Genomic DNA, 26,043 nt, shown 5'->3' on the forward strand with positions numbered 1-26,043 from the left:
TTTCAAAGAGACTTCACATTGCTGCATTATAGAACTTTTTGAATACTGAGACCCAAACTGTTGCTTCAAAAGACCATGACAATTTCGAATTACATTCATACCAATCAAACCTGGCACCAGTTTCTTTCTTTCTCTTGTCTCTAGATCTAGTGTATCTTTCACAACTAACACCCCCTGTTTTGGAAGTATTTGGTCCAGGATTTTGATATCTAGCTCTAGATATCCCACATATGGGATATCTAGGCCATTGGCTGCTTTTAACACCAGCCAACCACACTCATTCAATGCATCTGTCTTCTTTCCTGCAAAATGCTGTTTAAAACAACTCTCAGTTATCATGGAGACCATAGAACCAGTGTCAATCAAACAGTTTATTTCCGCATCCCCCATCTTCACCACAGTGACTGGACATTGACCCACCAATTGTTTGAAAATTTCTGGGCCGGTTTCTCGAACAACAGAGCCAGGTAACCCCTTATTTACTATGTGGCTCTCCACAGCAAGGGGTGTTAGTTTAACTGGCCAGGCTTGGGGGCTTGGAACTGGGATACATTATCAACAGTATTTCTTTGCTGCCCCCATACTTGACCGGGGTTCACAATCTCATTACAATAACGTCCAATATGTCCCACTTTTTGACACTTAAAACAAATAGGCTGTCCTGAGGGATCAAAGGCATATGATCTTCGTGACACTCCCTGCGGCTGCCTATTAACGACTTGCAAACTGGCCATTTTTTCAGTTAAATCACTTAACTGCTTTTGCTGACTTTTCATCATACCAAACAACTCTACTAACATTGAATCTGAACTCTGCTTTGCAATCACTGTTTCACTATCAATAGTACTAAAGGTCTCAGACCCCCCTGATGTTTCAGAAGAACTCACTCCATCCCCAGCCCACTCAACCGCTTCTTTGCGGACATCAAGAAATGTTAGGCTTGGTTTCTGTCTAATCATTCTTTTTAGCTCTCTACAGAGTTCTTTACTTCTCACATTCTCTGCAAACTGATCCCTAAGCATGATATCTTCTTCAGACACGCCCCTGGGATTACAACTTTTCAATTCTTTTAACAGAGCCATTAATGCATGTGAGAACTCAATCAGAGTTTCAGTTTTCCCTTGTTGTCTTTCAAAAAACTGTCTCTGCAATGCAGTAAATGATTGAGCACTCCCAAACACTTCAAGAAGAGCTTCAAAAACTCCCTCTGGGCTGGAACGTATTTCCTTGGGTCTATACTTAATTTCCTGTTTGGCCTCACCCTCTAAGTGTTCCCATATAAAATCTGCTGCCTGAGCTTGAGTGAAATTTCGGGCCTTAAACACACTTTTCAGGTCCTCAATCCAATCACTCAAAGGTACACTTGAAGATTTACCTGTATACACTTTACATCTCTTCTCTCTTGGTACATAAACTACCTCTACCTTTGTTGTACTTCGTTCTTGCCGCACAGTCCCAGTGTCCATCCCTACATCTCTTGAAAGTCTCTCATTTTCAATGGCCAGTCTGTCCTTTTCCTCCTTCTCCTTCGCCAGTCTCCTCTTTAGGTCTGCCAGCTGCTCCTGAAGCTCCTCCATTATGACTCTCTGTACTGCTGATAAACCACAGTCCTTAGCCCCTGTTCGATCGTCTCTGTCTTCGCCACGGTTTTGATTTAATTTGTCCCACCGAAACAAACAAACAAAAAAACCCCAAAACAACAGAAAAAGAGAAAAGAAGTACCCCTAAATTGGAGGTCCCTTCCTCGTCGCCAAAATTCTGTTGTGTGGGTGTTTACACTCACCACAAGGTACTCCACTTTCTTAATAAATATTTCTTTTATTTAACAAGGGTTCCTTTTCTTTAAAAAACCTTTTAGACACTTAATTACATCAAAAAGAAACAAAACAACCTACAAAACTGCAAATAACAAAGAAAATTCAAAATAAATCAAACTCAAAATATAACCACATTAAATCAACAAACTGGGACAAATTAAATCAAAACCGAAGCAATCTGTTACAAAAAAACAAAATTATACAAAAAAATATCAATCACACATCACATAATTCCCAAAGAATAATAATAATAATAATAATAATACAAACAAATAATTTCCAATTAATTTCATACCTGTTACAAAAAACCCCCACTCTTACTCTATCCAATCTGGTTACTAGGATTCTCAGGGGTGCTTCCGATCTACAAATACATATAATACAAATAAAATAACTTTACATTTCTTCTCAAAACCCCACAACCAATCTCACACTTCATACCTTTTAAAACACCCAGGTTACACTCTCTGGTCGCTCTAGTTACTGGGGTTCTCGGGAGCACTCGCGGTCTACAAACACACATCCTTAACCAAACACCCCACACTATTTTCTTGTCAAATCAAACCCCTTAAAATGACTATATAACTCACCCTATCCTCCGTCAGTGCCGCATTTGTTTGGCGTGTATACCACGGTGTCTGTGCATCGCTCAAAATCTTCCGTGCTTGTCTCCCTTAAGTATTCCCATAGTTCCTCCCCGACCCCGCCTAACCAGAGCTCAATACCACATTTAGCTTAGCTATATGATGATGCTATCATTCAAACCATTCAAGCACGATTAGAGGCAAAAATGTCTTTGAATCTCCTGTCTGACAGACAAACACGACTCATGCGCACAAAAAGCGCCTTCAGACCGCATTTAGTTCTCTTTCGCGCTTGAACGGACAAAAAAACAAATAAAATTATGCCAAAATGCAGTTTTTTTGTTGAGTATCCTCATAAGCACAGTCTTAAAGTCTAATAAAGTCTTAAATGAACGTAAAGTGTTGTGTGAAAATAAACTTGCTACAGTCTTCCATTAATGTTAAAGCTGCTGTCCATAACTTTTTTTTTTTTTGGTTAAAAATGATCCAAAAACAATTTTTCAGCATGAACATAACCAGCCAGTGTTCAAAACTATCTCCTTACCTTAGCGCGATTCACAACGGTAAGCTTGTAAAAAAAAGTTTTATAATTTGGGTGGTACTGGTGGGTTTTCACGGGAATGTCGCCGATTGCCTATGCGTCATTGCGTCACGTGACGTCTGTAAACGAGTCCCAGCTAGTAGGCTATATCGCATGTGAGATGGATCATTTATAGACTTTTCTCACAGCATCTGCAATTAAACTTATCATTTTGGTGGCGGATTGTATGGTATGCCAAATTAATGTTAGAGATTAGATCTAGGTAACACTAATACTCACTAAATACACATGGTCACGCAATGCTGATGTTGTTAAAGGGTTAGTTCACCCAAAAATGAAAATGATGCCATTAATGACTCACCCTCATGTCGTTCCAAACCCATAAGACCTCCGTTCATCTTCGGAACACAGTTTAAGATATTTTAGATTTAGTCCGAGAGCTTTCTGTCCCTCCATTGAAAATGTATGTATGGTAGACTGTCCATGTCCAGAAAGGTAATAAAAACATCATCAAAGTAGTCCATGTGACATCAGTGGGTTAGTTAGAAGTTTTGCATTGGAAATACATTTTGGTCCAAAAATAACAAAAACTGTGACTTTATTCAGCATTGTATTCTCTTCCGGGTCTGTTGTCAATCCGTGTTATCTGGTGCGCCCGAGCTTCGTTTACAGTCTGAGGGAGACGCACGCTGTATTCAAGCTATTCTACATTGTTTGTATTTTGGTATTGCTATATTTTTTTAAATGGGGCGTAAGTGTCGCGGATGTCCTAATCGCCAAAAACCACGTAAAAGTGCATTACCGACGCAGACAGATGAAAGAATTCAATGGAATCAATTCAATGGAAAGGATTCCGGAAGAGAATACAATGCTGAATAAGGTCGTAGTTTTTGTTATTTTTGGACCAAAATGTATTTCCAATGCAAAACTTCTAACTAACCCACTGATCTCACATGGACTACTTTGATGATGTTTTTATTACCTTTCTGGACATGGACAGTCTACCGTACATACATTTTCAATGGAGGGACAGAAAGCTCTCGGACTAAATCTAAAATATCTTAAACTGTGTTCCGAAGATGAACGGAGGTCTTATGGGTTTGGAACGACATGAGGGTGAGTCATTAATGACATCATTTTCATTTTTGGGTGAACTAACCCTTTAACATTAACAATTTCAGAACAAAGTATGACAATATTAACAATTCGCTTGGTTTGACGTGATATGAGCTAAGCGATCGTTAGATTTAATCATCATTGGCAGTGCGATTTACTGTAATACTTTTTTTCCCCCTCAGTTGGTCAAAACAATAGTGGCAGACATGTTACTTGTTCAGATGACATTCTCTGGTGAAAATTCTTATTTTGGTCACACTTCCAAGACTAATCTGTGATTCCAAAGTACAGTATCCACACCGATGTGGTGATTGACAGCAAACATCAGATTCATCCGCAGAGGAACAATGCACGTAAAGATAATAATTCCGAAAACAACTGCAATTGCAGGTTTCAAACAGAGATGGCGACAAAGAGGCAAAACTACGGACTGCAGCTTTAATTAAAGAACAAAAGAAAAAAGAAAATCACTCACTGCTCTTAACTATTATTTCCTTCCTGATAGATCAAATATTTAAAATATACTGCTTTTATGTTGTTTCTACATTAATTTGGAGATTAAATGTGAAATGATTAAAATATAAAAATATATTAAAACCTTTGTTGGGGTCAATTAATCACGATTCATTACAGAAAAATGTGATTAGTTAATTTGTTAATCGACTGACAGTACTAATATGTATGTGAGTATATTTATTTATTTGCAGGAAAAGTCGAAACCATCAATGCACGTGAGACGGCCCCTGCAAACGCAACCAGAGACATGTTTGGAAACAGTACAGACCTTTCCCAGAAAGGTAGTCATTAACTACATTACATAAAGTGAGGAAATCATTGTTGAAACAGGATTCTCACGATGCCTGGCCTTGTGATACGGTCCAGCATGGAGAGATAACCATCAAAAACTATCAACACAATTTCAACAATCAATAACTCAGAGTATAATAGGCTCTCCATACAGTTAACGTAGGACTTTTTGAGGAAAGCCATAAAACTGTATCTCAGTACAGTGTGCACATGGACATTTCACAACAACATACTGTCATCAAGGGCATTTGATGACGTTTTTTATAGTCTGGAAACACTGCATTTTTATTACTATTATTACTTTTATTATTTTAAATAAGTACACTGTCTTTTTAGATACTAGCACATGGAATCATGCATGTAAAAATTCATCCACAGGTGGTTTGTCTGTCGCTGTTCCTGGAGAGATTCGCGGGTATGAGATGGCCTATAAACGACATGGCAAGCTTCCATGGAGAGATCTGTTTTTACCAAGCATAGAACTGGCCAGGAACGGCTTTCCTATTGGCAGCGCACTGGCCAGTGCCATTAGATCAAACAGAAATACCATTATGAATGATAAAACGTTATGGTAAGCACACATAGATATTTTCAACTAAGATATTTACCTTACAAAAAAAAATCCATATTCTTTTTAGCACTTTTAACAAGGTGCACTAAGTAATTTTTCTTTTTATATAATCTAATGTGTGATTTGTGATACCTACTTTTATCCACAAGCTTTATACATGAACATTTTCTGCTGATTATTTTGTTTCTTAGTTCTGTGTTCTGCGATTCCACTGGAAACATCCTGCAGGAAAATGACACCATCACCTTTCTAAAACTGGCAGACACTTACGAGGTCATTGCAGAGAATGGGCCGGATGCGTTCTACAACGGACCGCTTGCTGAGAACCTTGTGAGGGACATCCAAGCTGCAGGTTTTTTTTTATTCGCACATATGTCTGTCTATCCATTATTTAGAATCAACAGCTCATAAAAAATCTGGACTAGTGTTGGGCAAAGTTACTTTTAAAAGTAATGTGTCACAATATTGCGTTACTCCCTTAAAAAGTAATTATGTTACTCAGTTACTTTTTATGGAAAGCAATGCGTTATGCGTTACTTTTTCTCACCTGGGCTGGGCTTGCTTGTTGAAAAGAAAATGTTTTGGCAAATGCAAAGGCTCTTTCGCACCAAATGGTTGGTTGAATTGGATCATCACAGCAGCAAAGACATTGGTTAGTGAAGTAAGATTAAATACATATTAAATGCCTGTTCACAGTTAGTCTAGAACTACAATAACCATCTTGTTCAGACAGCGCACTCAACACCTCTGCACTTACTGTCAGTCATTAAATGGGAAAACAAAGTAACTTGCATTATTTGAAAAAGTAACTCAGATATTCAGTTGTAAATTTAAAAGTGATGCGTTACTTGAAAAAAGTAATCTGATTACATAAACTTGCGTTACTTGTATTGTGTAACCCCACAACGCTGGGTGTAGTTGTTAATAAAAAATGAGTTCCCTTTCAGTCGGTCACGTTCGACGTACGTCAGTAGTGACCGACGAATTGGGATATCGCTTAGAGAGCCCTATCATCTTCGTGTAAACTAAAACAAGCCAATGGAATTGGCGTGCGATATTTGCATAATGCGCACCGCCCCCGTCAGGTGTATATAAATAGGAAGCAGATGCAATCGCACTCTGTCTTTCGCTTCGGAGCCATTCACTGGTGTCCTGTTTTAGAAGACTCCTTTCTTCGTTTGTTTTATGCTAAAACATTGCCTCAGAAGAGGATTTACAGCGAGCTTTCAGTGCTGGTGAAAGGGCACGTTCAGCGAGGCCGCGAGTCTCCGAGGAGCTGAGCTATAAGCTCGAAAACTGCTGTTTTCACAGCAACACAAAAGAGTGTGTGCGTGTGTAGCGATTTGGGCCGGTTCCTCGGTGTGTCAGGGAGTGGTGTACCTGACACATCGCGTCGCTCCCTGGGTGCTTCAGCACGAGTGAGTTGACTTCCCCTTCTAAAGAGCTTTACAGACGAACCCTGACAGTATGTCATTTCGTCTGTGCGTTAATGGGTGCGGTCGTTCCCTGGTCCCTGCCGATGGGCACAATCGTTGCATCTCGTGTTTGGGCATTCTGCACGCTGAAGCAGCTTTTGTGGATGGTTCATGTTCCCATTGCGGGAACATGACTATCGCGATGCTGAGGTCGAGACTCTCCTTCCTGAAGTCTCAGGAAGCGGGGGTCCCCTCTCCTATGCCGCGTACGACCGTTTTTTCCGGCCCCGGGAACCGGAATGACGGTACGGCGCTGTATGGGAAGGGTGACCTGAGGATTACGGTCAGGGCTTCCCCGCCGGCGGAAACGCTCCTCGGGCCCCTGCCGCCTCATCAGCACCGCAACCCATCGTGCCACCGTTGGTTTCCGCTGGGCCCTCTACGGACTGTCCAGCCGTTACCTTTGGTGTGCCGGCGGCGGATCGGATGTCGATCGCTGCATCGGAAGGTGAGCCTGAGTCCTCGGGGGAGGATTCGGACGCGCTGCCGCCCGGGACGGTAGCGTTGCCCGAGTCGGATCCCGAGCTCACGGCTGTGCTCTCCCGGGCCGCCTTGTGCGTCGGGCTTGAGTGGAACCCTCCACCCTGTCCCGGCCCATCTCGGTTGGACGATTGGTACTTGGGGGGGGGGTCGCGCTGGTCAAATCCAGCGTCCCGCCCCAATGCCTTTCTTCCCGGAGGTACACGATGAGGTGACCAGGTCTTGGCAAGCTCCGCACGGGGCTTGTACAGGGCCTGGTTCCTTGTCCGCCTTCACCTCCCTGGACGGCGGGCTAGCCAGGGGGTACGCGAGGATCCCGCCAGTCGAGCGGTCTGTTGCGACGCAGTTGTGTCCCACGGCCGCTGGCTGGCGCGGTAAGCCGCGTCTCCCGTCCCAGGCCTGTGAATTCTCAGCCGGTCTGACTGAGAAAGCTTACAGTGCCTGTGGGCAGGCTGCCTCTGCCCTGCACGCGATGGCCCTTTTGCTGGTCTATCAGGCAAAGCGCTGTCGCAGATGCCCCAGGAAGGTCCTGACCAACAGCTGCTTGGGGAGCTGCGCGCTGCCACTGACCTTGCCCTCCGGGCAACGAAGGTGACAGCGCGTTCTGTTGGCCAGGCGATGTCTACTCTGGTAGCCCAGCAACGCCACCTCTGGCTGACCTTGGCAGACATGAGGGAGACCGACAAACGTCGGTTCCTGGATTCCCCCGTGTCTCCGGTCGGCCTTTTCGGCGACGCGGTGGAGAGCTGTGCCCAACAGTTCCCCGCTGCACAGAAAGCAGGTTGAGGCTATCAGACATGTCATGCCACGGCGGTCCGCTGCTGCCTCCACCCAGCCGCCCGTGGCTCAGCCTCAGCCCGCTCGTCGCCGAGGGCGCCCGCCTGCGTCTTCCTCCGCCCCTGCTAAGTTGGCAAAGCAGCAGCCTACACCAGCCAAACAGCAGGGTGCCGGTCGCAGACGTGGTGCCCAGCCCGTCTCTGCCAACCAGGTGGCAAGCGGTCGGGGAAAACTCGGCCCGGAGACGGGCGACCTGGAGCGGAAGGTTCCTGCCCTTTGGGAGAGTATTCCATCTGCTCTCCCACCCCCGGAGGAGGGCCGGGGGGATTTTGTGGCGGCTGTCTATCTACCGCCGCTGGCTCTCCGGAGTCCAGCGGTACCCACTTTGCCACAAAAAGAGCAGTTTCCTCAAACTCCAGGTCACAGGAGGGCGCGTTCGCCAGTGTGCCAGGCCCCGCCTCGCCACTCGCAACCCCCCTCCCATTCCGCCAGTAGGCGGCAGTGTGATGGCGCAGACCGCGTCCCGTGCGCCGTCTCCCATTCGCACTGCTGCCTCGCAGAGTCCGACCTCACTCCGGGCCGCTTCCATGCCGTCCGAGTCGGGTCCTTCTCTGCCTTGCTGCCACACCCCCGGTGCGTCTGTGGTGCCTTTGGTCCCGCTGGCTCGGAGTCTGGAGGCGTGGATCACGCTTCCCAGCCCGTCCCGCTGGCTCATTCGCACTGTCAGACTCGGCTATGCGATTCAGTTCGCCCGGCGTCCCCCGGTTTTCAGGGGTGTCCACTTCACTCAGGTGTCGTTGGACAGTGCACCTGTTCTCCGGGCGGAGATTGCTGTCCTGCTGGCGAAGGATGCAATCGAGCCGGTCCCTCCAGCCGATATGAAGTCGGGGTTCTACAGCCCCTACTTCATTGTACCGAAAAAAGGGCGGTGGGCTACGGCCAATCCTGGATCTGCGCGTCCTGAACCGGTACCTTCACAAGATGCCGTTCAAGATGCTCACGCAGAAGCGCATTCTCGAATGCGTCCGTCCCCGGGATTGGTTTGCAGCAATAGACCTGAAGGACGCGTACTTTCATGTCTCGATTCTGCCTCGACACAGACCCTTCCTCCGGTTTGCGTTTGAGGGTCGGGCATATCAGTACAAAGTCCTACCCTTCGGGCTGGCCCTGTCACCCCGCGTCTTTACGAAGGTTGCGGAGGCGGCCATTGTTCCCCTCAAGGAACAGGGCGTTCGTATTCTCAACTATCTCGACGACTGGCTGATCCTGGCCAGCTCGCGAGAGCAGTTGTGCGAACACAGGGACATGGTTTTAGCTCACCTCAGCCGGTTGGGTCTTCGGGTCAACTGGGATAAGAGCAAACTCGCCCCCGGGCAGAGGATCTCTTATCTCGGTCTCGAGCTAGACTCGGTTGCACGGACTGCGCGTCTCGTCGGTGTTGAACTGCCTGAGTTCGCTCAAGCGCAGGACAGCGGCTCCACTGAAAGATTTTCAGAGGCTCCTGGGGCATATGGCATCTGCAGCCGCGGTCACGCCGCTCGGATTGCTTCATATGAGACCGCTTCAACACTGGCTCCGCGGCCAGGTCCCGAGATGGGCGTGGCAGTGCGGCACGCTCCGTGTCCCCGTGACACCGAGCTGCCGTCGCACCCTTGTCCGGTGGTCGGACCCTTCGTTCCTGCGGGCCGGAGTACCCCTCGAACAAGTGTCCAGGCATGCTGTGGTCTCCACAGATGCCTCTGCCACGGGATGGGGGGCCACGTACAACGGGCATGCAGTGGCAGGTCTTTGGACGGGGCCTCAGCTGCATTGGCATATCAATTGCCTCGAGTTGCTAGCGGTACGTCTTGCGTTGGCCCGCTTCAAGAAGCTGTTGTCAGGCAAGCACGTTCTAGTCCGCTCAGACAGCACTGCGGCCGTTGCGTACATCAACCGTCAGGGTGGTCTACGCTCCCGTCGCATGTCGCAACTCGCCCGCCATCTCTTGTTGTGGAGTCAGAAGCATCTGAGGTCCCTTCGGGCCACTCATGTCCCAGGTGTGCTCAACCGTGCAGCCGACGAGCTGTCACGGCAGCCTCCACTTGCGGGCGAGTGGCGGCTCCACCCCCAGGCGGTTCAGCTGATTTGGCAGCATTTCGGCGAGGCTCAGGTAGACCTGTTTGCCTCCCCAGAAACTGCCCACTGCCAGTGGTTTTATTCCCTGACCGGCGGCACGCTCGGCACGGATGCCCTGGCACACAGCTGGCCCCCGGGTCTGCGCAAATATGCGTTTCCCCCAGTGAGCCTTCTCGCACAACTCCTGTGCAAGGTCAGGGAGGACGGGGAGCAGGTTCTGTTAGTGGCTCCATACTGGCCCACTCGGACCTGGTTCTCAGACCTCATCCTCCTCGCGACAGCCCCTCCCTGGCCGATTCCTCTGAGGAAGGACCTCCTGACTCAGAGACGGGGCACCCTGTGGCACCCGCGTCCCGATCTGTGGAACCTCCACGTGTGGTCCCTGGACGGGATGCGGAGGTTCTGAGTGATCTCCCGCAAGCGGTTGTAGACACCTTCACTTCCGCTAGAGCTCCTTCCACTAGGAATCTCTATCCGTTGAAGTGGAACCTGTTCGTCGAATGGTGCGCCTCTCGCCGAGAGGACCCCCGATCATGTTCGGTCGGATCCGTGCTTTCCTTTCTGCAAGATGGGTTGGAGCGAAGGCTGTCTCCCTCCACCCTCTAGGTGCATGTTGCCGCTATTGCCGCACATCACCATGCAGTTGTGGGTAAGTCCCTGGGGAAACACGATCTGATATGCATGCTTTTTCGGTCGACGAAACGTGCCTAGAATTCGGGCCCGGTGATTCTCACGTCATCCTGAGACCCCGGCCTGGATACGTGCACAAAGGTTCCTACCACTCCCTTCAGAGATCAGGTAGTGAACCTGCAAGCGCTGCTTTCGGAGGAGGCAGACCCAGCCCTAGCTTTGCTCTGTCCCGTCCGCGCTCTGCGCGTTTACGTGGACAGAACGCGAAGCTTCAGGACCTCAGATCAGCTCTTCATCTGTTACGGAGGCCAGCAGAAGGGAAAGGCTGTCTCCAAGCAGAGGATGGCCCACTGGATAGTGGATGCCATCGCCTTGGTGTACGAATCCCAGGGCGTGCCTTGCCCGCTCGGGTTGAGAACCCACTCCACCAGAGGGGTGGCCTCTTCCTGGGCGCTGGCTCATGGCGCCTCGCTGACAGATATCTGTAGAGCTGCGGGCTGGGCGACACCTAACACGTTCGCTAGGTTTTAGCCTACGTGTAGAGCCGGTATCCTCACGTGTACTCGCATCCACTAGTCGGTAGACGTGTTGTACCCACTCTAAGTGTCGGCTTGCAATGCCATTCCCGCCACTGGCCGGATACGTGCATACTTTCTCTCCAGTCGTGTTCCCCGCTTGGCGAACCCTGTCGAGTTCCTCCGCCTCCCCCTTCGGCTCGGACATTGCGGAGTGTCTGATGCCAGGCCTACATCCGTCGCTGACGCTGTCTGTTGGCTGGGGCCCATATGTCGTGACCCCTCTACGTGAGCGGAGGTCCCTACGAGCCGAGTCCGTGTCTTTCCCTTAGCAGAGCCAGCTCTGCTGTCACCTGTCAGATGAGTCTCCCCCTAACCAGGTGGAGCCATCCCAGGGACTCCATATGCGTACTGCCCCCCGGGCCAGTCCATATGTGTATTCCCACGTAAACTCCTCCCCCATTGGGTAGGTAGTGGTCTCCGCAGCGTCCCTTCGGGTTCGCTTTCCCAGTGTGTCTAGTTTACTTAGTGGGTAGTGGTAGACAGCAGTAGACTCTCTCGGTGTAAGCTCGCCCCCTTCACCGCCAGCCGGTGCTATGGGCGGCTGAGCTTGCGCTGGGCACTGGAAGGGGTTTCGTAACTGTGGCGCTTTAGTTGGGATCCCAATTCGTCGGTCACTACTGACGTACGTCGAACGTGACCGACTGAAAGGAATGTCTCGGTTACGTATGTAACCCTCGTTCCCTGAAGGAGGGAACGGAGACGTACGTCCCGTCGCCACAGTTTCTGTACCCTCGCTGTAGCGCGGACACCAGTTGTCTCCTCAGCGAAAAACAGAGTGCGATTGCATCTGCTTCCTATTTATATACACCTGACGGGGGCGGTGCGCATTATGCAAATATCGCACGCCAATTCCATTGGCTTGTTTTAGTTTACACGAAGATGATAGGGCTCTCTAAGCGATATCCCAATTCGTCGGTCACTACTGACGTACGTCTCCGTTCCCTCCTTCAGGGAACGAGGGTTACATACGTAACCGAGACGTTTTGCTAAATGGAAATAGGACAAATGGTGTAAAAAGTCCAGACACTGCATTTAAATGAACACACATTTTGATGGGTAACAACGGTCATTTCATGACGACAAATGTAACACAACACTGTCATTACTGTCATTACGCATGACTTTAAAATGTAAATATAGGTGGTAATAAGGTGCTTGAAAAACGACATATATATATATATTTTATTTTTTGAAAGCAAAATATATTCAAATAGAAAACAGTTATTTTAAATAGCAATAATATTAACATTATTTTTTTTACAGTATTTTAGATCAAATAAATACAGCCTTGGTAAGCATAAGACTTCTTTCAAAAACATGAAAAAAATCTTGATTATTCCAAACATTTGACTAATCAAACACTGCATTAATGGGTCTATATAAATGAAAATGCATTATCATATTTGGAGGTCTGAAAACCCCTGATTTAGCCAACCCAAAAGAAGTTAATTGAAGTCTCAAGCCCAAATCTAACTCAAAATCTGATTGGTTGACTAAAATGTGGATCCAGGAATACATTTTACACTGTAAACAAATTATTGCAATTTTAACCGTAAAAGACTGTACAAAATGTGACCGTAAAAAACTGTTATTTGGTTAACATTAAGTTCCCATATTATATACAGAGAAAAACTGTAATAGATCTAACCTTACATTTCATGTAATTTTACAGAAAAATAAAAATTTAATAATAATACAAATTTACAGTGAAAAACCATAAACTGACATTCCCACAATTCCCTGTGTGACACCTCACATTTGATGTTTTTAATTTATAATTATGTATCTTATCTATATATCTATTATATATCTACATATGGCTTTTATGTTGCATATTATGTTGATAAACAAATGTTTATTGCATTATTTGAGAGTCATGTGTGTTACATTACTCACCTTCTATATATTAGTATGCAAATCAGCTTGTGGAAAAAATACTTGTACTGAACTTTGAGTCATCATGTGGTTTACTATTTACCATCACTGTTATTATAGTGGTTGTCATTGTATGTAAAATGGTAAAATGTACAAAACAGATTTTAGAAGCAGCAGAAAAGGACTGTTGGATTCACTGGTTTACAGAATTATACTGGCAAACACAGCTGCCAGTTTTATTTTGTGAAAATTATGGATTTTTTATTTTTTTTTTTTTACAGTTTGCTATGGTAAACCACATTAAGCATAGAGCCACATCTTTCATTTAAAGTCAGATGTACTTGACTGCCCATATTAGTGTTTTAAAGATGCTAAGCAGTTTCTAAGCTTCTGTTGTGACTGAGGGTGCTGTGGTTCATTGATTTCCAAATATTTTACAGCCCACTAATTCCTGCAGTGCTGCCAATAGTCCACCCAGGCAGAGGTGTTGAAGGATGACACACAATTGGTTATTAATGACTAAATCGATAAACTCAGTAGGTTTGATCTCATTAAGTTGTTTAGAATCATGCGTCATACGGGCGTCTGTGTCGTGTGTGTTGCAGAGGGGATTATTACTCTGGAGGACTTGAGAGATTACAAACCCTTGCTGGATGAAAACCCCCCCAGTGCTACCGTGGGTGAATTTACAATGGTGGCACCAAATGCTCCTGCCAGCGGCCCAGTCCTCACATTGATACTCAACATCCTGAGCGGTAGGTGCAGAGTTTACCCACTGGACAGTCCTGGACAGTTTTTTGTGCTTGAAATGGGAACATTTAATGTATAGACTACAATTTAAATAACATAGCCTAAACTAGGGTGTGTTTTTTTAGTTGTATTTACTAAGTTCTATACTAACTCTGCTCACAACTGCAACTTTATATGTCACAGTGTGACTTTATATCTCACAATGTGAACTATTTTTACTCTTGAGGCAGAAACAAGCTTCCATATAACCAAAGTGGACCAGCATGAAAATTCACGCCGGTCTAATCTGGTCTTTTTAGTGGCGAGAAGAAGCATCCAGTTGATACTGATTACACAATGACCATTAGTCAATCTTTAATGTTCTTAACCATTTCCTCATGTGGAACGGTGTCAGGGGAGGATGAAACTTCAGAACTTCCTAACTTTTTTTTTTTGCCATTAGCTATTAAAATCCCTCCACCCTTCACTCCACCATGCCTGTCCTCCTGTCTCCCACACCAACACTAACGTGGGCTGTTTGCCACTAATTGGACACAAACCAAGCATGGAAAAATCTATGCAGTCAGCGTGTTCCGACCCTTTCCTTGGGGTTCCTCCAGCAGGGGATACTCTGAAACAGCCTGTCATTTGAGATTCATCAGCTTTGCTTTCTTGCGGCGAGCTGGACGTTCTCCGCAGCTCTGTGTCTTGGTCTTTTTCAAACACCCACTCTGTAGCTTTACTGATGAGATACTTAGTCATTAAGTTGCTGACAGACAGGGCACGGCTGTCGATAAACACTGTTAGCACTTGTTTTTTTCACAATGTTGCTTTATTTATTCAGAAGTTATGAAACATCTTCCACGCTGAAACTCTCATAATTGTTCAATTATTTCAAAAAGACGTGTCTGGCATGAATGGCCGAGACAATTTGAGATGTTTTCAGACAGCAAATCTGGGTCAGTTGTCCAGTATTAAAATAATAGTTGACCTAAAAATGAAAATCATGTCATCATTTACTCATTCTCATGTAATTTTCTAACCCATTTGACTTATTTTCTTTTGTGGAACATGTAATGAGATGTTTTGAAGAAAGTTCAGCAGAATTGTTTGGCTTTAAAGTTTTTACTTTTTTTATATTTTCAACTTTCTGTAGTGTGTAATGTTGCTGTTTGAACATGAAAAATGTTTGCAAAGTTAAAAAGAACAAAGTCACTACAAAGGGAGTTATTCTCTATATCAGTAAGGACTGTTTCTGAACTCCCTGAAATGCCTCGATTGTAGTCTTGAGTTTTCCTCTGGGAACGAACACATCACAGTATCCTCCATTTTAATATTTCCCGCCCAAAACATACTCAAAAAAGGGGCGAGGCCTGGTTGAGTTATTTAGTAGTCTGTTAAAACTCGTCGTTATGGTAAGAGGTGTGACATTTTCGAAACAGTTGACCAATCACAGCACACTGGTCCAGCCGACCAATCAGAGCACACTGCGCTTTTCTGAAGGCGGGGATTCATAGAGACAGGAACTAAACAGAGCGTTACTGACAGACTGGGAAAAGAGGTGTTGCAACAGTGTAAAATATTTGAAAAATAATGTGTTTTTTTAACATTCAGGCATAAAAACGTATTCTAGTAGACCCCAAAAACAAAAAAGGGCATAATAGGTCCCCTTTAAGAACTGAAATTTTCCATCTCATTTGTGCTTCTGCATATTCAGATTTGATAAGACGAATACAACAGTTACATTTGACTTTATTGACTTCACAATAAATAATATACTGAACATTTTTTTCACAGAAATCTATCGTCAGGCTTCTGAAGACCTTTCTATGGCAGCCATCTTGATGATTGGCAGTTCTAGCCATTCATATGACAGCAGTTTATCATGGTTGAACAATCAATGTAGTGAATCTAAACTGAGCTCTCATTTTCTTTCCTCAGGTTACAACTTTAGTCCAGACAGTGTCTCCACCACCGAAAATAAAATCCTCACCTATCATCGCATAGTCGAGGCCTTCCGGTTTGCGTATGCAAAAAGGAGCGTCTTGGGGGATCCACAATTTCTCAACATCTCTGATGTAATCTATGAACTATGAAAGTTGTACAATGTTGTTTTTTGGTTGCTTCAAAAAACAGAACTTTCTGTCATCATTTAGTGGTTCCAAACCTGTATATGTTTTTAATTTTAGTTAAAGATTTAGTAATTTCAATTGGTGCTTTCACATTAGTTCAATCACCGAAATCTCTAAACCACAACCAAAAAGCGTTGTTTCAATGTAAAAATTCTTAGATGTATCTTCAGCAACTGTTCAGGTTGACAGATGGCATTGGCATATGTTAGCCTCTCTCGTTGTGATCAAAGCCTTTATTGAAACCGACATGCTGTATCTCACACTAATCACAGAGCATGAAAATAGTACGCTATTGACTGGCTCATTGTGTGTTCACTCTTTTGATCAGCTGTTCTTTCAAGCTGTAGATTATTGTGCCGCCAGCAGGGCCACAATAATGATCTGTGATCCTCTTTCTCTCTGGCAGTTCATCCAGAACATTACCTCGAAGGGCTACGCTGACATGATACTCCAGAAGATCACAGATAATACGACTCAGCAAGAGAGCTACTATGAACCCGAGTTCTACCTTCCCGACAATCACGGCACGTCGCACGTGTCAGTGGTGGCAGAAGACGGCAGCGCGGTCGCCGCCACCAGCACCATCAACCTCTAGTGAGCATTTGCCTTTTTTCTTTGCCAAGCAGATGTTTTCATTGTCATTGTTGTCATTATTTAGTCACAACAGTTTACAATTTTTAGGGGATTTAGCCTACGATTGGCTTACTTAGTGCTCCTACTATGCTAGGTTCACGACTTTCCAGGTTACTCAAGAAGCTCCCATTTTAGGTTCCTAATTTTGTTTTGGAGGTCTCCTACAATAGGCTGACATGCATCCAAGTTCAAAAAGCACTTTAATTTTCACATTATATACATTGTAGCATCTATTTTCTTAGTGTCTGAAACAGTTCAATCAAGGGTTCAGTTTCTCTAAACCGCTCCTTTCCAAGAGCCTCCTCTGGTCAGATGGCCCAGTCTGTTGTGATTGGTCAGTGCGTGTTGGAAATGAAACGCCTGTTACCATTTATGAATTTTGTCTCCGAAAGCTTCCTCAGCATTCGTATACACATTGATACGAACAGTAATGATGCAGTTGATTTTACTGCATCAATTCGAGTCTGAGTCCTCATCCTTCAGAAGTGCATGCAAAGTGGATTTGCTTTTGCAGCGCAGAAAACAGCGTCTTCTCGACATGTCGACAACACAAACCAAAGTCTTCCAGGCCTCGACTACAACTGCAGTGTTTGAGGGTGAATCAAAGTAGATGTTGTTTGTAGGCAGCCAATGAAGACCATAGGCATTATGCAAATTTGTTACAAAACGTAGGATTGTGCAGGAAGTAATACTGTCTTTACTGACGACTCGTTTCAGGCAGTTCAGAATCTGTTCTTTCTTTTGGGAGACAATGGCTGCGTCCTAAAGCTTAGACAGCTGACCTGTTGCCTTGCTGCCCTATCAGGCAATGACTTTGCAAGCAGCAAGGTATATCACAAAACTGATTTCGGACAGGCTTCTGAGGTAGCATAAAAGCAAAAAAGAGAGAACATTGGTGATAATTTATCAAATGTATAATTACTCCAATATGGAATGCATGGAATGCATAGGATTGTGGACAATAAAGGGAAGTGAAGGATACATCTATGCTGCCTTCAAAAATCGTTCAGATGATCAGATGGTATCTCAAAAGACAGGAAGTGAAGCTAACATTGGATTGGGAAGTGCCTTGATGCCTTCCTACCTTGGAATGTATCCTCCGAAGGCAGCATTTTTAGATTTAGGATGCAGCCAATAACTCAATTTATCATGTACTTTGATCTTTGAAACTTTGCTGACCTTTTACATTCACAAACAGCTAAAGGTGATATTCAAAAAAGCTGTGATAATTACATATCACTTTTATTATTTGTAAATGGCATCATGTTTTTTTGTTCTCTCCCAGTTTTGGCTCCAAGTTTATGTCAAATTCAACAGGAATTTTACTAAACAATGAGATGGATGACTTCAGTTCTCCCTTGATCACCAACAACTTTGGAGTTCCTCCATCTCCCAACAACTTCATTGTCCCACGTGAGAAAACACAATCACAACCATTGGCAATAGCCTACTACCATACTACTCATGTTTGCATTGCACTTTACAGTCTTATCATCATTACTGGTGGTAAAATCACTGTAAAACGTGACTTACAGTTTCTATAAAAGCAACAATATGATAAAAGACACCATGTTAGAGTAAAAATGTGGTATATCTCACCTTTGGCTAATATATCATTCAAAATTACTATAAAAAGACTACAAAATTAATAATTAAATATTGTTTGAATATTAAATAAATCATTTTAAATAGTATTTAATACAATAAATATTTTAAATGTAAATAATTTAATATATGAATATAATAATTTATAATAACGTTTGAATACGTCATGAAAAAAATAATATTATTTTAACATCTTATTCTTATGCAAACAAGATTAAAAGATCAAAATTTGACTGTTCCATTTAACCGTTTTAGATAATATTTTTGCAAAGCATTATTTCAAACACAACCATGAACTTTAGTGCATCTTTAAAGATTTTGTTTTAATAGTTTGGTAACCCTGTTGCTTCACATCTTTGCTCAGACAAAAGGCCCATGTCTTCTATGTGTCCCGCCATCCTGCTAGACAAAAACAATAATGTTAAAATGGTAGTTGGAGCCTCTGGAGGAACAAAGATCACCACAGCAGTGGCTCAGGTGCATTTTCATTTTATTGTAGTCCAGAAAGTTATGCTGGATATAGTTTAAACCTTATCATCTCATGCATAACTGACATCTTCTGCGCAGGTGATCCTAAATGCACTGTTCTTCGAATATAACCTGAAGAAAGCGATAGAAGACCCAAGAATTCATAATCAACTCAGTCCAAACACCACACAGGGAGAGCCTGACTTTGACAAGGTGAGTGATAAGAAATTGCTGAAGTAATGTACAACATACTTCTCATCTGTGCTATAGGCAGTGCTGAGTAGTACCTGATTCGATGTAATCTGGATTACGTAACTAGATTACAAAAATAAAGTACTTGCAATTAGAAAAGTGTATACAGAACTTTAGAATACACTTTGTTATTGATTAAAGGGTTGCATATTATTCACTCTGTAAACTTTCCCAATTTTTTCTCCTTTAAATTTTGCTTTCTAAAAAAGACTACGACTTACAGTGAACTTCCGTTTTCCAGTAGCTCTGTATATTTCTGTAGGCATGTTTTTGAGTGTAACCACTTATTATTGGTCACATTGTACCCCAAAATGAATTTTTTGTAACAGCAATTTCTTTCAGTGTTGGACTGAAATACATCCCATATATTTTCTTGATATTTTCTTTGGTTGTTCTGAATACACATGTTGTTTTGGCTAAGCACAACCCACTCAACCCACAGGCCGTTTTGGAGGGTCTTGCCCAGAAGAACCATGTTACGGAGGTGTTGAAGTCCACAGGCGCAGTGGTTCAAGCCGTGGTGCGGTACAGTGCTGGCCTCAGCGCTGAGTCAGACCCCCGTAAGGGAGGATATGCAGCTGGGTACTGACATCCGATTCAGCGATTCAAGTCTCCAGGCCAGCTGGAGGCAATCGAGATGCTACTTCAAGGCCGCAAGGACACTTTTCCCCTATGCTGCTCTGAAACAACCAAGTGCCTCCATCAGAGATCCAACAGGCGAATCAGCTCTGGACAATCAAAAGCTCTGTCAATGTTGATCTCTGCACACTCCACATTCAGCGAATGAGGAGTAAAACACATCCAAACACACACACACTGAGAACACACAATCTTTCTTTGGCTGTTTCTTTCGATGACATCCATACAACACAATCTGTACTGACAATATTTATTTCTGCAAATAAACGTGTTGTGAGCCATTACGAGCTATTTTGCGTGTCTTCTGTCTGTACTGAGATTTAAATCCAGGCAAGAGAAAATTTTTGTAAGACTAAGCGGGAGTGTCTCAGGGGAGGAAGTTTTAATCAAGCTTCTAATAAGAGCTGAAGCATGAACAAGAGTTGAAATGCTCGTTTTAATGTCCCACGAGTATGTGGTCCTACCCACAGGCACCAGCCCAACATCAAGCAGCATCATTTATGCTGAAGTTGTGGGGGACAGAGAAAAATCACATAAACAACCCTTAATTAAACTTTCAAACTTTGGCTGTACTGAACTTTAAGAAAAGGCGGAAGATGTGTCGCAATCTAACAAATTCATTTTTGTCACAGTAAAATATTTTGAAAAGGCAGAAATACAGCTGACTGGCTGAGAGATGCACATCAGATAAATGAGTGACATTTTTAATCTGACATGTAAAGTACATTTTCAACATGGCTGATCAAATAATGTAATGTAATTATTTGGCTAACGATTTACCATGAATTATTAACTGCCATTTTTTCGTCCTAAAATGGTAGCCTATCTGTGGGGGAAAAAAGTGGATGAATTAAAAATGAGATCAGAATACAAGCTAATCATGGTGCATTATTATGCATTCTGGGATTTTCTGGAAAAATGCTTAAAGGGTTAGTACACTCAAAAATGAAAATTCTGTCATTAATTACTCATCCTCATGTCGTTACAAACCTGTAAGATTTGCGTTCATCTTCGGAACACAAATGAAAATCTTTTTAATTAAATCTGAGAGCTTTATGTCCCTCCATTAACAGCTACACAACTACAACTTTACAGCCCCGGAAAAGTAGTAAAGACAAAGTAAGTGACTCCAGTGGTTTAATCCCAGTTTTATCAAGCGACGCGAATGCTTCGTTTGTGCAAAAAAACATTATTTATACTTTATTTACAAAATATTAATCTACAACTGACGTTCACGAGAGCACCACGGCGCCTGTTGTGTTGACGCAAGAGCAGACATTAGCTGGGTTTCCATCCAAAAACGAAGCAAATCTTTTCAAATTTCAATGAATTGGGTGCATTTTCATCATGTTGTTCGAGTGAAGATGGTATGGTAACACATACAGTAAATAAAACAGTACTGTGACCGAGCATTCTTGATCGCTTCGCCTAAATACTTATGAATATTAAAATAATAAACAAGCCGTCTGAACTCTTATCGACTTTATGATGTGTCACACACATGTGAGAGGACAATCCTGAAAACCCCGCGACATTCCAGTACAAAAGTGCGCAGACTGTCTTTCTGTGGCAAGCATCAAAAGGGAAAATGCATTGCACACACATATGACGAGCGCCAGTATCCAGGATTAATGTGTCATAATAACCACAACAGAATCAAACAAAGTATAACATGTCTGTTACAACACCATCAGTGGAAACAGACAATTAGTCACGTGGGTTTAATGTTTGCTACGTCAGAATTTATTCGGCAAATGTGTTTCCCCCATTATTCGCAATAACGTTTTTCGCACATGTCAAAAATCACCTCAAGCAAGCAAAAAAACTTTTTTGCAAATTAAAGGTGCCCTAGAATTAAAAATTGAATTTACCTTGGCATAGTTAAATAACAAGAGTTCAGTACATGGAAATGACATACAGTGAGTCTCAAACACCACTGTTTCCTCCTTCTTATATAAATTTAATTTGTTTAAAAGACCTCAGAAGAACAGCCGAATCTCAACATAACACCGAGATCATTAATATGTACGCCCCCAATATTTGCATATGCCAGCCCATGTTCAAGGCATTACACAAGGGCAGCCAGTATTAACGTCTGGATCTGTGCACAGCTGAATCATCAGACAAGGTAAGCAAGCAAGAACAATAGCGAAAATGGCAGATGGAGCAATAATAACTGACATGATCCATGATAACATGATATTTTTATTGATATTTGTAAACTTTCTAAATGTTTCGTTAGCATGTTGCTAATGTACTGTTAAATGTGGTTAAAGTTACCATCGTTTTTTACTGTATTCACGGAGACAAGACTGTCGTTATTTTCATTTTTAAACACTTGCAGTCTGTATAATTCATAAACACAACTTCATTCTTTATTTATAAATCTCTCCAACAGTGTGTAATGTTAGCTTTAGCCACGGAGCACCATCAAACTCATTCAGAATCAAATGTAAACATCCAAATAAATACCATACTTAAACAATTAGACATGCTGCATGACGAACACTTTGTAAAGATCCATTTTGAGGGTTATATTAGCTGTGTGAACTTTGTTTATGCTGGTTAAAGCAAGCACAAGCTCGGGGCGGGGAGCACGAGAATTTAAAGGGGCCGCAGCCTGAATCTGTGCATATTTAATGATGCCCCAAAATAGGCAGTTAAAAAAATGAATAAAAAAAAATCTATGGGGAATTTTGAGCTGAAACTTCACAGACACATTCAGGGGACACCTTAGACTTATATTACATCTTTTAAAAAGACGTTCTACGGCACCTTTAAGGGATTTTTTTTTTAATTGTTTCTGATGCGATACTTCAAAATGTGCATAAAAACAGGGTGATGGAAACAGCTATTGTTGCGTGAATGCATGTTGCAGATCAATATTTTGTAAATAAAGTGGTAAATTATGTTTGTTTTTTGTTTTTTTTACGCAACAGCATACGCGTTGTTTCATAAAATTGAGGATAAACCACTGGAGTCACATGGATTACTTTAATGATGTCTTTACTACCTTTCTGGGGCTTGAAAGTGGTAGTTGCATAGGCTGTCAATGGAGCGACAGAAAGCTCTTAGATTTCATTAAAATATCTTCATTTGTGTTCCAAAGATGAACGAACATTTTACGTGTTTGGAAAGACACATGGGTGAGTAAATGATGACAGAATTTTCATTTTTGGGTGAACTATCTTTTTAAAAAAATAAAATGCTACAAAAGTGTAATATGTGCCCTTGAAGTGTTTTGAAAATAAGAGTACCTGCAGATGTTAATGGTTATGTTAACCAGTTTCTCATGCTAATAGCATCAAATCGCTAATATTACTAGCTAAAACCAAATCAGTAATCTTGTTTACAGCCAACACACACTAAAACACCTCAGTTTTTGTGACCCGTTTATCTCAGTATCTCCCAGTTTTGAGGTCAGAAGCAGGATATTTCAGCCCCTGCGTTAGGAAAGGAAAGCTGATTTGCGCTTTACACAGAAGTTCAAAGCTTGTCGTTATTATAGCAGTTCATATCATAGCTGTTATTAAAGGTCATGTTGTGAAGTCTGTTTAGATCTTGTTTTCATAGAGCAAGCTCTACGCAAGTGCACAGGCATGTTTTGAGCGCAATCCCTGCCTCTTCATTTGCCAATATTTTAGCATTGTCTTGTGTTTTTCGGGGGCGTTTGTTCCCGTCGGGTGGCTTTGAGAGCTGTCGGGTTCGTGCTGGTTGGAAAAGGTCAGGCTCTTTCACTGTTCCCGACTCTCCCATAGGGGCTGACAATAAAGCCTGGTCACATGGCACTCATCACTACAGCGGCACCACAATTTACCCTAGATCACTACCCAGACTTTTAGTCTAATTTTTCAGGGGGAACACAGTTTGAGACTATACAACCCTAAACAGTAGGTTCAGACATTGGTCTGCTAATGATTTTATGGCAGTTTAGGACAGCTGGTATCTGCTGCATTCACATCAAGTCAACAAATTGCTAGTTATGACAGATAATATTAAAGATTGTTCACTTGTTATGAGGAGACATCCTTTTGAAATGAAACAGTACACAAAAAACCAAGCAGCTTTCTGAACTTGTTGCGAAATCTGCGTTGGGAAATCTTTCACCTCACACAAAATTCCTGATTGTGTTGACTCCTAAAATAAACATATTTAGCCTGGGAAAATTAAAGGGTTAGTTCACCCAAAAATGAAATTTCTGTCATTAAGTACTCACCCTCATGTCGTTCCAAAACAGTAAGACCTTCTTTCATCTCCAGAACACTAATTAAGATATTTTTGATGAAATCCAAGAGTTATTTTTTATTTTATCCCCAATAGAAAATGTAATTACCATCATTCAAGGTCCAGGAAAGTACTAAAGACATCATTAAAATAATCAACGTGACTACAGTGGTTCGACGTTAATGTTATGAAGCGACGAGAATACTTTTTGTGCGCAAAAACAAAACAAAAATAACGACTTTATTCAACAAATTCTTCTCTACCCTGTCACACTTGTACGCAGTTGATGCAGTGAACACATTTCAGCGCTTCCGTGTTTACATCTGAACGTTTTTTAATTGGTTGTGAAGTAAGTTTTAAACCAAATGTAGTAGGCCTATAGCCTACAGTATGCGATTTCGGATCCAATGCTTAGCCTAATATCAAACCTGTTGTGATGACATATGCCGACACATGCGCTTAACTGGTTTGGGGGGAAATTAAGTCTCATTGGTAAATATTACTATTTAGTTGTTAAATGATATTCGTTCACTTAGACCTACATGCCATATTGAATTTAATGAAGATTAAAACGATGCTGTGATGGATAGACTTACAGTCTTTATACAGTTGCATGCATTTTAAAGGTCTTATTTCCATAACTCACAATTTTAAAAACTGTTGGTGAACTAAATGATTTTTTTTTTTTTAGATTGCTATGATGTTAAGCATTCATTAAATGCACTGACTGTATCTCTCACAGCCTCGTTTTTATTACTGTCAAAAATAAAATATGGTGCTAGTATGGCTGAAAAACGTATTAAACTGACAGTGTATGTATATTTGATTATATGAAAATAAAGTTTACGTCGTTTAATCGTGCATGAATTGTAAATTACGGATTTTATTGACCGTGTATTAAAAAGTAAACTTTAAGCTCCCAAAGCGAAATCTCCAGATAAGCGCGGGTTTTTTTCCCGCGTCAATGGACACATAGCCTACCAGGGTCACAGAAACGCTCACAAGAAACAAAATTATGGCTGAACTGTTCAAGAAACAACCAAAACTGAGGTAAGAATTTTGATTTGTGATTAAACCGAGTATAAAGAAGAGGAACGAATTCATCCCTCTGTTTGCCTCCTGCCCTACAGGTGCGTGAACGAGGATTATTTGCATTTTTTAATAATGCATATCTTCTTCCCTTCGAGGGAAAGCCGTTTGCATTCAGCTCACTGTGAACACACATAAAACTGAATTTAATCACATTACGCTTTGTGGACTATAGCGTCTCCCGTGTTCATGATTTATGCACGGTCTCATTTGAGCCTGTCCCTGGAACTCGGACAGCGAGGGGTAATTCAGAAGCTTGAACCATTTTCTTCCAGGATAAAAGTCAATTAAAAGAGCAATTTAAAGGCATTAGAAAGGATTTATTTTGACGTATCAAGCAAAAAGGTTTAAAATGCACTTAAATGCGATTCAGTATGTCATTCTCTGTAGTCTGCTGGTGCATCATGGGACATATGTCGAATATTCATAAACTTACATCTCTGAATAGCTCCAATAAACAATATTAAAACAGTATAAAATACAGTAGATAGTAAATATTTATGATTTAAGTTCAACCTATATATGCTATTAAAAACGTTAAAATATGCTTATAAAAATATCATTGTGGAAAATATAAAAGTGCATATGAAAACTAAAAACATTCACAGGTCAAACAATAAATGCTAAAATATTTTTGCAATTGCAATGTCACATTCACATTTCGATTTTCTTAACAGTCTTCCTGACATTTATAATAAAAACCTTAAAAACAGAGGAATAGATTCAGTAAATGATATTAGTGTATTCAAAAACATTTACCTCAAGTTAACTGCTATTAGTTCTCACAGGAAACAGTGCTGGATGATAAGTGCTTCTTTGTACAAAATCTGAAAATGGCAGGGATAAGCTGTCACACTTTCACTCCAGTCAATATTATTCAGCATAGATGTATTTATATGCTGTCAG

The 26,043-nt window shown here is 42.5% G+C and overlaps 1 protein-coding gene across 3 annotated transcripts in view; it reads left to right on the forward strand.

The window, feature by feature from the left end:
- Window positions 1–20,131, forward strand: part of ggt1b (gamma-glutamyltransferase 1b) — a 32,800-nt gene extending 12,669 nt beyond the window's left edge. Inside the window, exons 4-13 of one of the 3 annotated variants that reach the window (XM_067397560.1) lie at window positions 4,766–4,855; window positions 5,244–5,436; window positions 5,628–5,788; window positions 13,972–14,121; window positions 16,037–16,173; window positions 16,634–16,821; window positions 18,146–18,273; window positions 18,830–18,942; window positions 19,033–19,146; window positions 19,628–20,131. In XM_067397560.1, coding sequence (XP_067253661.1) covers window positions 4,766–4,855; window positions 5,244–5,436; window positions 5,628–5,788; window positions 13,972–14,121; window positions 16,037–16,173; window positions 16,634–16,821; window positions 18,146–18,273; window positions 18,830–18,942; window positions 19,033–19,146; window positions 19,628–19,774 — 1,421 coding nt within the window. In that variant the 3' untranslated portion in view covers window positions 19,775–20,131. Of the gene's footprint in view, window positions 1–4,765; window positions 4,856–5,243; window positions 5,437–5,627; window positions 5,789–13,971; window positions 14,122–16,036; window positions 16,174–16,633; window positions 16,822–18,145; window positions 18,274–18,829; window positions 18,943–19,032; window positions 19,147–19,627 lie in introns of those variants that run through there. The other 2 variants (XM_067397561.1, XM_067397562.1) reach the window with 2 other exon arrangements.
- The last annotated feature ends 5,912 nt before the right edge of the window (window positions 20,132–26,043 follow it).

This window comes from Chanodichthys erythropterus, chromosome 10, assembly GCF_024489055.1.
Source record: "Chanodichthys erythropterus isolate Z2021 chromosome 10, ASM2448905v1, whole genome shotgun sequence".
Taxonomy (NCBI): Eukaryota; Metazoa; Chordata; class Actinopteri; order Cypriniformes; family Xenocyprididae; genus Chanodichthys; species Chanodichthys erythropterus.